Below are 14,098 nucleotides of genomic sequence, written 5' to 3' on the forward strand. Positions count from 1 at the left end.
TGTATATATATATATATATATATATATATATATATATATATATATATATATATATATATATAAAACGGATGTTTGTTTGTTTTTGTTTTTTTGTTTTTTTTATATCTTACAAATTACCAGATGTTTATTGTAGTTATGCATCCTTTTATAATAGTATTTTTATACATAAGTAATAATAATTGCAGAGTACTTTGAAAGGTAAGGTCAAAATACCTAAACACTTTGTGACACAACAATAATTACACATTGCAAACAGTCCTAAAAAGGCTTAATTTTTAAAGTATGAAAATGATCGTATTTAAGTGGGTGTTGCTTCATTTTATTCTTCTGTCTGTCTGGCAGTGGAAGAGGAAGGCGTCACTCCAGTGAAGCGCCGGCGGGTGAGCAGCAGTGCTGAGGATCGGCCGGCAGACAGCGTTTGCCCGCCATCTACTTCCTCCTCATTGGCTCCCTGCTTGGAGCAGAAGGCGGAGCCAGGGGAGGCGTTTACGCCAACCAGCACTTCGGACACTGAAACCCGAGACTCCTCCCTCATCGACCCAGGAGTGGAAAACGACCCGCCCTCTCCCGACAGTGCGTCCCTCGAGGAGAAGAAAATGGAAGTTTCTTCGTCATCCTCATCCTCATCTTCGTCATCATCCTCCTCCTTTCCCGAAGCGTTCGGCCGAACGGACGAACCTCCACCGCAGATAGCTGGAAGAGAGGAGGAGGAAGAGGAGGATGGGCGGAAGGAAACGCAAGAGCAGGAGGCGGAGCCAGAGCGAGAGGAAGTGCCCTCCACTTCCTCCTCCTCTGCAGACTCGGTGCTTTTACTCTCCAGCCTGCCGGATTCTGCCGAGGGGCGGAGCTGCTCGCTCCAGGAGGCGGAGTCAGGCGGATGTGGCCACGCCCCCGTGCAGGATGCTCTGGAGATGCTGTCGCGCACAGTTGAGGCCACTATCGCTGTGGTTGCCAAACTTTCGAACGGGAAAGGAGGGACACGCCCCTCGGCTTTGTGACGTTACTTTCACGTCGCTCCTTTTTCCGCATTTCACGTTTTTTCGTTCGCCATGCTGTTCAGATTTGTCTTTTTACGAATAATTGAAGTCCAACTTTTTTTTCCTTTTCCCGCCGTTTGGCCTCGCTCTTCATCTGTTTCGTGTTGCAACACAAAAAGTTCTGTTTCCGGGTTCCAGAAAACTGAGCTCCGCATTAATTGAACAGAATGAAAAACCAACTGGAGCGTCTTTTTTTTCAAAGGGCAGGTTTTTTCTTTTTTAAACCGTGATTTTGTTGGTTTCTTTGTTTTGAAGTGGTTTGTTTTCGAGGCTGCAGTGAAACAGGGAAAAGGTTTACAACGTTTTAGTCCCGTCAGTGCATAATGTAATTTGCGTTTTTATTCACGTGTATTATTTTTATTATCACGATTGTCTTCTGTGCCAGTTTTGTACTTACACGTGTGAGGCTGAGACGGCCTTGCTGTGTTTTTTTTCTCTGTGGTGGATATCAAAAACTATGTTTACTTTGTATATTGAAAAGAAAGAACGAACCACAAGAACCTTGATTCTGTAAAGAATCTTCTAGATGTTGCCTGGCTTTGTAAATGAGATGGTTTATATATATATATATATATATATATATATATATATATATATATATATATATATATATATATATATTTCTGTAAGATATATGTATACAGTATATATCCATTCAAGTGCAGTATACTGTATATATAAATCTACTGTGTATATATATATATACCTACGTTGTGTATATAGAAACTTACGGTGCTCTTTTCAGGCTCAGAACATTTGTGGCTGGAATATTGCACATTTGATGGAACAGTTGGAGCTCTATTTTATTTACCGAAATACATTCCATAATCTATTGGATGTCATTCTTCTCGTTCTCTGTATTTGATTTCTCTCTCAGTCTTTCTGTTTTGATTTATTTTAATATAGGATATAACTTAATAAAATTTTAATATGATTTAATTATGAATCGAGTCCAAAAAAGCAAGTTGTGGGCTGATTATTTTATTTAATTTTTTTTTCCCCCCCCTTTCTGTTGTGAGTGTAACTAGTGGCTAAGATGGCTGTGTTCAGAATAGAATACATAGCGTACAATATACAATAGTGAACACCGCATACTTCCTTTTTTTTTCTGTAAATGCAACAATAAACATTTCAAATGTTAATGTGCTGCATTGTTTACCAGAAACATTTAACATTTCAGAAATACTACAGATTTTTATATTTTTAATGCATTAAAAAAATTTTTTTTTATTTTTTTGTACAAATGCCTCAACGTTTGACTTTCAATTCAGATGAGTCTAAAAATATTTGCATATGCAACTGTTGTCAACAAAAATGTAAGTGTACAAAAAAATGTTGTGTACAAAAAGTAGTAGTGTGCTAGTATGCTTTTCTGAGCACAGCCCAAAGCACAAACTGGTTTAAAGGGTGCTAAAACTCAAACTCATCAAAACTCTTAAAGCCTCAGCTGTGGATTGTCCTTTGATAAATATACACGTCCACAATGGTTAAGAAACATATTCAAAAAGTTTAATCATTCTAAAAAGGTATTTACATCATCAAAGATACAAATTAAACGTGTTTTGATACACAATTGTAGCTGAGCCGGTTAAAGTGCAAAAGCCTACTGTTATTTGTATGCAGGTTTTGGGATGTCCGAATCCCTTTGTAAAAGACCACGTGGAAAATCAAAATGCAAGGCAGTTGAATGTACATATTACTTAAAAGAAAGGAAAACATGTATACAAAGGAGATTTTTTGCTCTTTTCTAAAAACAGGTGAGTTTAAGACCGCAGCGTAACTGAAATGAAACCTAGAAGTGATTGATGGTGCAAATGCTACATAGGCAGCAAGCATAAAATGTGTATAATATAGTAGTATATAGTATATTTATAGTCAACATTTCTCTCTGTCTTGTCACAATGCATTATGGGATTTGCTTGTATCTTTTGGAATTGCCTTAAAATGCGACTCACTATATTATGGAACAGAGCTTTAATAGTGTGTCAGAATTCATTTGAAAACTCATGAACTCTTATAATGACAAGTATTGAGGATCTTTTATCCATTGGGATGTTTTCAGAAGGCAGAGATGCTGCTTCCATTTCTCAAATCTGCGTCATTTTCGGAATATCTTTCAAACTCGCGTGTGTTACTGAACTCAACCTGAAAAACAAAATTTGAAATATGTATTTGTAAATGCAAACTTTTTAAATTCAGTAACAGAATATTGACTGAATTGTACGTATGAACTGAGTGCTTTACCTCTTTGGCTTCTTCTTTTTTGCTGTCAACAGAAGAAACGTGTTTAGTCAAACATCTCAGAACACATTTTGTATTTGAGATCAAATTTTTAAAAAGTGTGAGTGCATCTTTGACAATATTGTGGTGTTTACCTGGAAAAGTTAAGACCATTGTCAATGCTTGATCTGTTCTGTATTCCGCCAATATTGAAGCTCTCTTTGTCAGAATCTGTGTCCTTCATTTTCTTATTCCTGAGGCAGCAAAAATAATGTATTATATAAATACTTAGCCATTTTTCCACTTGAAAAAAGTTTACCCCTAAAAAAATTTGTAGTCATTTTGAAAAATGTGCAAGGAAAAATGGCCACTAATAATTTACCTAACGAGATTGACAGTTGTCAGAGCGATAATTCCCACAATGCACATAGCCAGCAGAACACTGAGAGCAATAAGTACTGCTTCGCTGGAATCTTCAGAACTGTTTCCAGAACCATCCTCCACTTTGAATTCCAAATCGGAACCAAACACCTTCTCCAGTTCCACTTTTAAAGCTTCATGATTACTCTGCAGTTTCCTGTGGGACACAATTCAGATCCCTCAAACTCGCATTTTGTAAACGGCATAGACTTGTGCAACAATGGAAACCTAGTAGGGTTTAAAAGCAAAAAAGTGAAATAATTTATGAATGTATTGCATTTCTAACTTACTCTTTGACCACCGTTGCTTCAATGACGGCACCACTGGTATCCATCGCAATGAAGCTGATGTAAGTCTTGGCTGTAGACTCTCGGAGAATGGTGCGCATCTCAATCCCATCCTTAGCTCTCACACTGAGGATTTTCACATTCAAACCTAAAGCTTTCTTCATGGAACTGAGAAAAAAACACCAATGAAACATTCAGTTTGATTTGTCAACTGCAACAAGTTTATTAAAAAGAACCAACTCAAAAAGAACGATTCATTCAAGTTTGGAAACATGCATAATATGGACTATATAATGGTGTCTTTTTTGAAGCTTGATAGTCCAATGGTCAATGTGAATTTAACAAAAAAAAAACTTTCCATTTGTCTTGGAGTGAAAAGTCAGCCACATCAGGTTTGGAATTACATAAGGGTGATTAAATAGTGACAAAATGGGTGAACAATTTGGACGAACATACTTTCTTTTCTCAAAACACAAATTGCAATGATTAAACTTCCCTTCTGTCCCCATGCAAAGTAAGCTGAGAAATGGCAATTCTACTCACTCTTCAATCTCTGGTATCTTTTTCTCCACTGTGAACAAAGCCTGGTTTAGAGAGATGACCACAACGTTGTCACTTTCGCTGTCTTTCACTATGATCTGTAGGTGGAAAACATGAGAGCTTGTTTTGATCTTTTGAATTTTCAAAAGATGGAATTCTCCATCACAATGCCTTTGGTCATTTGAAAAAGCCTTGCAAAAGCTTTTCCCTGTTGTCTCTCTTTCTTCTCACCTGTACTGTTGCAGTTGTGGACAGTCCATGTTTATCCGTGGCTTTAACGTCTATGGGAAACAGACCGTCTCCGACACTAGATGCATCCTGTACATAGATTTGACCAGTGTTTGCCTCTACTTCCACCAGAGATGTGGACTTCACCAGGGAATACTGCAATTCTGAGCTCTCGCCCACATCTGGGTCTGATGCCTGAGGGGCGCATGACATTTCAACCACTTAGTAACCCCGAAAAATACTTGATTAGCTACAATTAGCAACTTCTCTAGGCTATTACTTATATACAGTTCTGTGTTCTAGGTATTTCCATTTTGCAAGGGTCTTCAAGGAAGTTACTATAGCATTAGCAATGCGGTTGCTAAGATGTTCTCTTTGGTTGCTAGGTGTTTGCTTTCTGGCCTGAGTCAAAAGAGCCCACCCACAAGTCTCTATGATATTCTAGTCTCTAGATATATTTCCAGTGTACCTTGGCAAATGGCAAAATGAATCTGAGTACATCCATTGCATTTACAACTGATGTCTATGCCCTCTTTTGTAAAGCACCAGCCACCTCTGAGATTCACTTACCTGGACCTTCACTATAGGGAATTTGTATGGAGTGATAGTGAAAATTTCCGCCTCATATATTTCAGTCTCAAACACAGGAGCCTCATTCACGTTCTCAACCTGAATGCTGACCTGAAAGATAAGAGAGAGAGAAAGTCGAATGCTAATATATCTGAGCCCCGTGCCCACTTTTTTTTTTTTTTTTAGAGAAACTTTGGTTTTAACATGTTGGAACATCAAGACTTGGGTCCAAAACACATTCTTCTCAAGTATGTGAACACAAGCATTTCTAGTTAAACAAATGTATCATTACATTCTTAAATTTAATTTATTCGCAATTTGCTACAAATGTTCTTTGTGCATTCTCTGTGTTGCATTAAGAGGTGCAATGTTCTTAAAGGACAACTACTCTGCAGGTTTTAGCTATCCACCATTGGTGTTTGCAAACGTGTGTAGAGTTTGTTTCTGGCCTTGTTTGTAGTTGAATAGTACCATTGTCTCTGCAGTGTTTGGAGGAGTTCTGGAGTCTATGGCCTCTACTGTGAGGATGTACCACTCCTCTTCCTCCTTGTCCAGTGGTCTGAGAGCTTTTATGATTCCCTCACCATCCACAGAGAAGACATCTTCGTGTGACTTCATGTTATAGCTGACTGTAACCAGTGGATTCCCTGTTAATGCCTTGACCTCCCCGACTATCGTGGCCTCAGGTTCGTTCTCCTTAATTACGAAGTTGTAGGAGGAGCTCTCAAAAGTCACACTCTCAGTGAGAGCGGCAATTTTGAAGTTAATCAAGACTTCAGCTACAGAGAGAAGAAAGATGTTAGTTTTGACACGTTCATCGGATTAGATTTGAATACTGAGGGGAAATTAACTTTTTATTTGCAAACGTTATTTGCATTCGTTTGACTTTTACATTAAATGTTCCCTCCTGGTGGAATGACCAGCACAACTCAATCCAAGTTCTTAGCCATCTTCAAGAATTGGCTAAAAACACATCTCTTCCATCTGTATTTGACCCTCTAACTCTAGCACTCTCTATTCTAATTCTATTATTTTTATTTATCATACAATTAACAAAAGCAAAAAGGCCTCGAACACTAGCTTTCACTATTCTTTTTCTATTCTATCGGTTTTCTTTTTATTTATATAATTTAAAATAAAAAAAACCTTGCTACGTGTACTGCGTTAAACTAACTGAGACTTGTTATAGCACTTGCTATCATTGCTCTTTTGTTGATTTTGATCGCTTCCATTGTCCTCATTTGTAAGTCCCTTTGGATAAAAGCTTCTGCTAAATGACTAAATGCATTCACAATGAATTCAATTCAAAGGAACTATGCAAACCAGAACCAAACCTTCATCAGACTGTGCTGGTGTTCCATGATCTGTCGCAATAGCAGTCAGGGTTAGCAGCATGTCTTCTGTGACCTCACTAAGGTCAGAGGTCAAAGTAATGTCTCCTGTTTCAGCGTCCAGTGCAACCATGGGAGAGTCTTCAGAGAAACTACAGAAAGACAACATTCATGCATCCATCTTAAAAAGGTGTCATGTAGGTAAGTGTGTTTTTATGATTAATCCTTAAAGAGTTTAACTTTTCTAAATGGAAGCCTAGTTATAAGTATGAAAGTCTTGCGCTGTACCTGTAGCTAATGATTGCGTTGGATCCGGCATCTTTATCTGTGGCAGAGACTGTCAGCAGCAACTTTCCAACCTTGGCGTCTTTAATCAGAATGCTTCTGCTGTAAGTGTCAGAGCTGAAGACTGGAGCGTTGTCATTGACGTCTGTGATACTGACCCTCACTGTGGTGATGTTCTGCAGAAAAATAAACACAAGCAATCCTTTGTAGTACAGACCAAAAGCCCATATTTGCAATGTCTAGTATCAAACTTAAGGATTGTAATTAGTCAAATCTGGAGGTTTGAATATTGAAACAAAGTTGGATTCACAGCGCAATGTCTTAATCGATAGCAGCTTAGACTGGTTGATCATCTGTGCAACATAAAAAACTACTACCTGGAGTTTGCTTTACATGTCATTTAGAGATGGAAAAATATTAAATTTGATGTAAATTTACAGCAGTAAGTAGTCAACCCTGTTCCTGGAGGGCTGCCATTCCCCAGAATTTAGCTCCAACCCTAATCAAACACGCTTGAACCAGTTAATCAAGGTGCTCATGATTACTTGAAAACAACAGCCAAGTGTGTTGGAACAAGGCTGGAACTAAAGTCTAGGAAAGCAGAGGCAGATTGTTACCCCTAGTCTGTGTTGTCCAAGTTGCATGCTACTAAGTGCCTCAAACAAAACTCAAGGGAAGTGTTTCAAAGATTTGATTTTCATGAACTCTGGGAAAACTATTTTATCCTTCAAGCATGTCTTGTATCATGGCGGACAGGTAAAAATAAAATTACATGCTGACTCCTTTGTCTTTCAGAAAACCTGATGATCTGATTTTTGTTATATTGGCAATGAGGACCAGTAGTCTGTAAACAGACTGTGGGAATGCTGTCTGAGGTTGTGACTAAGAATGTACCAGTAAGTACAATAACAAAACTGCACTGATATATGCCGTTAGATCATGCTAATTGTTCAAAGAAAAGGAAATTACATTTCCCTGTGGGATGCCATGATCCACAGCAACAATGACCACATCATACACATCTTGTGTCTCCCGATCCAGCTCCTCGATGGCTAGCAGAGTTCCATCCTTAAGGGAGAAAGGAAATAAATATAAATAAGAACTGAACAACTGACAATGCACTGTCATAGGTTTAGGTCCTCACATCTTTGAAGCTGAAGATATTGCTGTGTGAGTAAGTAGTGATGGCGACACGTCTGTTTTCTCCAATGTCAGAGTCTGTGGCTGATATCACGCACACCTCTCCAGGTGATGAGGGAGTGTAAACACCTTCCTGAATCTCAATGCGCTCTGGGAGAGGAAGGAATTGTGGGTTGTTATCGTTGACGTCCAGAACAGTGATGTTGACCTGAGCTGTGGAGCTTAAACCATCATCAGGCTGGTCTACAGCTATTACCTAAAGAAAACAATGCAAGCATCCCATTTAGAATGAATATTTATCCTGAACATGTTGTGAATAGTTGTGTTCAAGAGATGAATATGACAGTTTTGTACCTCAATGATGTAACTGTCTATAGTTTCTCTATCCAATGTGGCATCACTCTTGAGTGATATTACTCCTTGATTGTCGATCGTGAAGGTGTCGCTGTTCATGATAAAGAAACCTTTAGAGAACCCACCCTGATCGGAAAGGAAACAAGAAAAGGTAATTCAATCAAAACAAATTTGGAATGTTGGCTTGACAAAGCTTTACTTGGAAATTTACAAGGAGAATTTGAAAGTTGTTCAGGTCTTTTGTAGTTTAAATTGTAGTTTGGAATGTTACATATGCCTTGTATACTTGCATGACTAAGCTGTTGCTAAACTTTTCAGAGTAGTTGGTAGGGAATTTTTCCTAGGGTGGCTAACGTGTTCAGGGGCACTGCTACGGTTTCTGGGCACCCTGAACAGCATATTGACTCGGACCCCCTCTGTAGAAATTGTGTTCCAAAGGGCATGGGTTGTATCAGGCCCCTATCTGATCAGGGCCCTTGGAATCATCCTAACCATCCCCCTGTTACGGCACCCCTGAAGGTGTTACGGAGTTTTAAGTTGTTGCTAGAGTGTTCTGGGTGAAAGTTGAGTGTTGCTGAGAAGGTCCAAAGATGTTCTGAGTGGTTTCTATGCAGCTGCAAGAATGACGAGTCTCAGCAACCACTCAGGACACCTCTGCAACCGCTTAAGAGGATGAATATAGAGTGTTGCTATATGGTTGCTCATGTTTTTGAGGTGATTAAATTGCTTCTAAGGTTTTCTGGGTGGTTGCTAGAGGCATTGCTAGGCAGTTACTACATAGGCTTTACGGGAGGGGTTAATGGGGGGTTTCTCTGCAGTTACTACATAGACTTTAGGGGATGTTGCCAGAATACCATAAGTTTGTGTCTACTTTTCTTACCTCATCCTCATCTGAAACCTCCAAAGATACCAGAGCAGTTCCACCTGCAAGGTTTTCATAGACGGACACATAATACTGGTCCTCCTTACTGAACACAGGAGCTTTATCGTTCGCGTCCTCAACCCACACCGTTACAGAAACACTGCCAGTGTGAACAGGGTTTCCTCCATCTCGTCCCTCCACCTCTAGAGTGTACCTCTTAGCTTTGCCATAATCCAGCTTTTCAGCTAGGTTTATGGAGCCAGACCCTTCATCAATGGTAAAGACGAGTGGTGTTGAAAAAGGCTCCTGTTTGACAATGTGATAAGTCACGATAGCATTTTCACCGTCATCTTTGTCTGTCGCCATGACGTCTATGACATTTGTTCCTACTTCTGCATGCTCGGACACTGTGGTCTCATACTGTTGTTTGGAAAATATGGGAGCATTGTCGTTGATGTCAGTCACGGAGATTTCCATAGTGGTGGTAGCGGAATGTGATGGGCGACCCTGATCTTGGGCAGTGATTACTAAGCTGTACTCATCCTGGGTCTCCCTGTCAAGCGGAGCTGCTAGAGTTATCACTCCTGTTTCTTGGTCAACACTGAATCTCCCAGCACCTCCCAGGAGAGTGTATCGCACTTCACCATTAAACCCTGAATCTGCATCTGTGGCTGTTACGGATGTTACTTCATCTCCCACCTTGTGATCCTCTGGTACTGGGACAGTAGCAGGGGGAATTTCAAACTCTGGATTGTTGTCATTGATGTCCAGCACCTCAACCAGGACTGATGCAACATCCCGGTTAGTACCATCCGTTATCGACACCTGCACAGTGTAGCTGCTCGTCTCCTCAAAGTCTAGTTTGGCTTTGGTCGAGAGAACACCTGTATCCTGGTTTATTGAGAACTTGTCAGCTTCACTCTCAACAGTTAAGATGACAGGAACTATAGGTTCAAGGGACAGGAAGTCAACCTGTAAATGAGAGAGTCCACATTGGTCCATGATTAGACTATTTACCTTTGTTACAGTATGTGAGAACTCAAAATTGATTAACATTTAAAGAAATGCATGCTATATTCTAAGTCTTCTGGTTTTCATTATATAATGATTCCTTCAGTCTGTTCCTCACACAAAGCTGTTGAATAACTTTAGAAGGCTTGGAATATAGTGCATAAGCCGTATGGTCCTTTTATGTCAGTAGCTGCTCCTGGAGAGCTACTGTCCTGCAGACTTCAGTTCTAACCCTGCTCCAACACACCTGCCTGTAATTATCAAGCAGCCCTGAACACCTTGATTAGGTCGGAGTTTAAATCTACAGAACGGTAGCTCTCCAGTAGCAGGGTTGGAGACTGTGTATTCCACAGAAAAAAAAATGTGTTTGAAACAATATGAGGGTGAGAAAGTCATGACAGAATTTTTACATTTACATGTTTTTTGAGATATGCGACTGTACTCCTAAACCCTGGATGGAGCTGTGACACATGCTAAATTTAAAGTAGATTGGACTAATGAATTCATTTTAAAGCCTCGTTTCAACCGAGCAGTATGGTTCAGTACAGTGCAGTACGGTACGCAATTACTTCTGTTTTCATTGTCAGAAGTTGTGAATAGTACCAAAATAGCCAACCGCTACAAGGGGAATGAAATGAAGTGTCTCCTTCACTCGTTCTGCCATGCTGCTCATGCGTGTTGGGCTTGTTTACATCGGAGTGTGCAAACGCTAAAATATAACAGTATATTTTAGAATTGTATATTTTCACACACGTACACGCAGACAATGTTGTACTTTCTTCTTTGCTCGAGAATGACGTCCATCGTTACTTTCCAGCATAGACCACACCTATCAAGTAAAGGCGGTTGGCGGTGGAAATGCAAGCCAGATCAAGGTGTACCATCCCGAATCATACCGTACTGTACCATACCGTACCGCTCAGTGGAAACGAGACTTTACAAATAATTTCATATTTTTTCCTGTTATGGCACCACCAAGTGGCCAAGCTCTGCTATTTTTTGCATGTGTCCTCAGACTGAGCCCATACATAAGTGTACCAAGTCTGGTGAAATGATCTTTTCGTGTTTTTTGTTGTTGTTGTTAGTTTAGATGGTTGTAATTCAGTAGACTATTATTATCATCAAAGGCTTTTATATCATTTACAGAGACAGTGCTTTGGAAAAGAAGCTCTTATAAGGAAATCTCTGTTCGTGCTGTAAGGACCTTCACGATGTCTGCGTCTGCCTGATCCTCCTCTACTTGTCCCTGGTAGGTGTCCCGAAGGAACTGAGGATGAGACTCTCCAGGTGCCTTGACATTCACTATTGCAGAAGTTGATCTGCTTATAGCACCCCCTAATGGTATGAAAAGAAAGTGCAGTGGTTTTTAAGTCAAAAATTATGCATCCATCAAATGTCTGCCAAAACACCTAGATATGAAAACTTACCATCTTTTGCAGTCACATAGAGTGCAAACTCAAGGATTGTATTGTCCACCAGGTCAATTTCTTTAACTAGTGTAATCTCCCCATTATTCTCATTAATTACAAAATGACCTTTCTCATTTCCAAACTCAATGGAGTAGTGGATTTCCCCATTTGGACCTTCATCCAGGTCTGCTGCCTCGACCTTACATGAACATGTATGTATGTATAGTTAGTATACAACTTCTTTCCAGCGTTTATGGTATATTAGTCATCTTATTATGACATTACGGTTCCACAATCTCTGAAAATGTACTAAAGTATTGATTGTGCTGGAAAACATTTAAATGACTCAACAAAACAATGATTCATCACCTTGACAACCTGCATTCCAGCAGTCTGGTTGCTGAAAACTTTGCCCTCATAGTTGGAAGTTGTAAACTGTGGACTGTTGTCATTCTCATCCAGCAAGACAATGGTCACATCTGCTGTTGCTTTGTCGGTAGAAGGAGGGCTTTCTTGTGCTTCAACCTTTAGATTTTGAAAACAAAATTGGTGTCACATAATTTTTCGTTGCACAGAATGCATAATCAAATTTAATGATAAAATGAGCCTTATTGTTACTTGAAAACTGAAGCTAACTGTGGTCTCTCTGTCTAGGTCCACTGAGCTTTTCACCAGAATTATTCCATCAGGGCTGATTGAAAAAGGGACAGAGTCTGGAATAATCCGGATTGTTCCCACAAATCCTCCCTGGGATGAAAGAGGTCACCTAGTAAGTTTTTTTTATTATTTATTTGTACAAAGAGACAGTGAGGTTTTCAGGAACAGTACCAGGTCTAGATCAGTGACTCTAGTCTGAAGCACAAACTGGTCCTGTGGTGAATTTTCCAGAATAGACACCGTGTACTCATCCTGCTCAAATTTTGGCGGGTTGTCATTCACGTCTTCAATGGTGACAGACACCACAGTGTTTGCCGTCGTACTGGCATCGTCCCGCTGAGCTGCCTGTTTTTACAAGGAAACATTGATGAGAAAACATGAAGAATCAAAATACTGAAATCTCTTCAGATTCATAACATCATCTTTTTAAATGAATGACTTTAGAAACGTGCTATACCTGTATGTAAACCGTTATCTGGTCAATTTCCTCTCTGTCTAGTGCTGTTGTCACGGAGATGACTCCACTGTTTTGGTCAATATTAAGGTTGCTCTGATATTCATTTGGAAAGACTGGAACAAGAATGTGGATATGTGTGCTTTATTACCAGAAACTTAATTCAGAGTATTCAAATGCAAGTATATTATAAGTACTTGTTATTTTGTACTTGTGTTTGACTCTTCCCACATGAAAAAATTCTATAGTAATTTATAGTAAATACTACACTCTAAAAAAATGCTGGGTTAAATACAACCCAGTGCTGGGTAAAATAGGGACAGACCCAGCAATTGGGTTGTTTTGACCCAGCGGTTGGATTAAATGTTTAACCCAACCTTCTGGGTAGTAACCCAACCGCTGGGTCAAAACAACCCAATTGTTTGGTCTGTCCCTATTTTACCCAGCACTGGGTTGTATTTAACCCAGCATTGTTCATTGTTGAACCACTATAGTAAAGTGTATTATACTGTATATATTATAGCATTTACAACACTTTAATGAATGCTACAACGTACTGTAGTATTAACTATAGCGAATAATACGCTAATACACTGTAGTGTATTGTAGTATAATATACCCTATAGTTGTAGAAAACTTAGTATTGTATTGGGTAAAGTAATTGTTATATTATCACAGCAACTATAGAATTACCACAACAAATTAATTCAAGTACTTTACTATAGTATGGTTCAAAAACACTATAACATTTGCTATAAATTACTACAGTAGTTCTTCATGTGGCTTGTTTGGTGGATTTTTATATCCCTCCATATTATCAGACTTAAAATGAGTCTTTTCACCTCTAGCTTTGCCACATTTAGTGAGAAACTTGGAAACAGGTGGAGGAGGTTGTTTAGATTTGGACATATGTCATGTAGTGTGTTATCAGCACCTGCTGTTATGCTGTAAACGACAGGCTCGTTGATGCCTGTGTCGCCATCTTGAGCTTTTATGGCCTCAGGAGTGACGTCTGACAATTGCCCTGCCTGTGCATGAACAGAAAAGAGGGTTTTATTTGTGTGATCAGACGTGTTTTAAGCATGGATCTTCTCCTCTGACGTTGTTTACCTGATTTTCCTCAATAGATGCTTCATAGAGACTGTGATCAAAATAAGGGTTTAGGTTGTCAAAGTCTTCAACCGTTATTGTAACTGTTGTTGTGTCACTGAGTTCTCCTTTATCCTGCAAAGACACATTGTGTTGTGTTACTGCTTTACATGGGGGGGGGGGGGGGGCGTTGGGGGGTTTGGG

The 14,098-nt window shown here is 39.5% G+C and overlaps 4 protein-coding genes and 1 long non-coding RNA gene across 5 annotated transcripts in view; 1 reads left to right on the plus strand and 4 right to left on the minus strand.

Moving 5' to 3' along the window:
- LOC107598539 (ubiquitin carboxyl-terminal hydrolase 34-like) overlaps positions 1-1,337 on the plus strand; it is a 61,011-nt gene extending 59,674 nt beyond the window's left edge. Inside the window, exon 87 of the mRNA XM_016289911.1 lies at positions 343-1,337. Coding sequence (XP_016145397.1) covers positions 343-998 — 656 coding nt within the window. The 3' untranslated portion in view covers positions 999-1,337. The remainder of the gene's footprint in view (positions 1-342) is intronic.
- Positions 1,338-2,620: 1,283 nt separating this feature from the next.
- On the minus strand, positions 2,621-10,276 carry LOC107598540 (cadherin EGF LAG seven-pass G-type receptor 1-like). The gene is made up of 15 exons (XM_016289912.1): positions 9,293-10,276; positions 8,413-8,538; positions 8,063-8,314; positions 7,888-7,986; positions 6,922-7,094; positions 6,637-6,785; positions 5,774-6,081; positions 5,303-5,413; positions 4,736-4,927; positions 4,508-4,602; positions 3,968-4,132; positions 3,640-3,834; positions 3,413-3,511; positions 3,282-3,303; positions 2,621-3,182 (listed from the first exon to the last, which is right to left on the minus strand). Exons 1-15 carry the CDS (start codon positions 10,274-10,276, stop codon positions 3,096-3,098), a joined length of 3,057 nt encoding a protein of 1,018 aa, XP_016145398.1. The 3' UTR covers positions 2,621-3,095.
- Positions 10,277-11,456: 1,180 nt separating this feature from the next.
- Positions 11,457-12,773, minus strand: LOC107598541 (protocadherin beta-11-like). The gene is made up of 6 exons (XM_016289914.1): positions 12,769-12,773; positions 12,523-12,673; positions 12,313-12,441; positions 12,064-12,219; positions 11,713-11,893; positions 11,457-11,620 (listed from the first exon to the last, which is right to left on the minus strand). Exons 1-6 carry the CDS (start codon positions 12,771-12,773, stop codon positions 11,457-11,459), a joined length of 786 nt encoding a protein of 261 aa, XP_016145400.1.
- A 54-nt stretch (positions 12,774-12,827) lies between these two features.
- Positions 12,828-14,017, minus strand: LOC107598512 (uncharacterized). The gene is made up of 3 exons (XR_001610569.1): positions 13,916-14,017; positions 13,740-13,833; positions 12,828-12,921 (listed from the first exon to the last, which is right to left on the minus strand). It is a non-coding gene; the product is annotated as an uncharacterized lncRNA (long non-coding RNA).
- Positions 14,018-14,024: 7 nt separating this feature from the next.
- The window catches only part of LOC107598542 (cadherin-24-like), a 3,631-nt gene continuing 3,557 nt past the window's right edge, over positions 14,025-14,098 (minus strand). The window contains exon 10 of the mRNA XM_016289915.1: positions 14,025-14,029. Coding sequence (XP_016145401.1) covers positions 14,025-14,029 — 5 coding nt within the window. The remainder of the gene's footprint in view (positions 14,030-14,098) is intronic.

The sequence above is a fragment of the Sinocyclocheilus grahami genome, unplaced genomic scaffold, assembly GCF_001515645.1.
Source record: "Sinocyclocheilus grahami isolate Dianchi unplaced genomic scaffold, SAMN03320097.WGS_v1.1 scaffold252.1, whole genome shotgun sequence".
Taxonomy (NCBI): domain Eukaryota; kingdom Metazoa; phylum Chordata; class Actinopteri; order Cypriniformes; family Cyprinidae; genus Sinocyclocheilus; species Sinocyclocheilus grahami.

Excerpts from the sequence above, each read along its gene's own strand:
- LOC107598540 (XM_016289912.1), bottom strand. The coding sequence starts at position 10,276 with ATGGACCAATGTGGACTCTCTCATTTACAGGTTGACTTCCTGTCCCTT. Across the intron at positions 4,928-5,302 it reads TCCCTATAGTGAAGGTCCAG|GCATCAGACCCAGATGTGGG; the intron begins GTAAGTGAATCT and ends TGCGCCCCTCAG. Across the intron at positions 3,183-3,281 it reads AAAAAGAAGAAGCCAAAGAG|GTTGAGTTCAGTAACACACG; the intron begins GTAAAGCACTCA and ends TTTGTTTTTCAG.
- LOC107598541 (XM_016289914.1), bottom strand. Across the intron at positions 12,220-12,312 it reads CAGTTAGCTTCAGTTTTCAA|GTTGAAGCACAAGAAAGCCC; the intron begins GTAACAATAAGG and ends CAAAATCTAAAG. Across the intron at positions 11,621-11,712 it reads CTATGTGACTGCAAAAGATG|GGGGTGCTATAAGCAGATCA; the intron begins GTAAGTTTTCAT and ends TCATACCATTAG.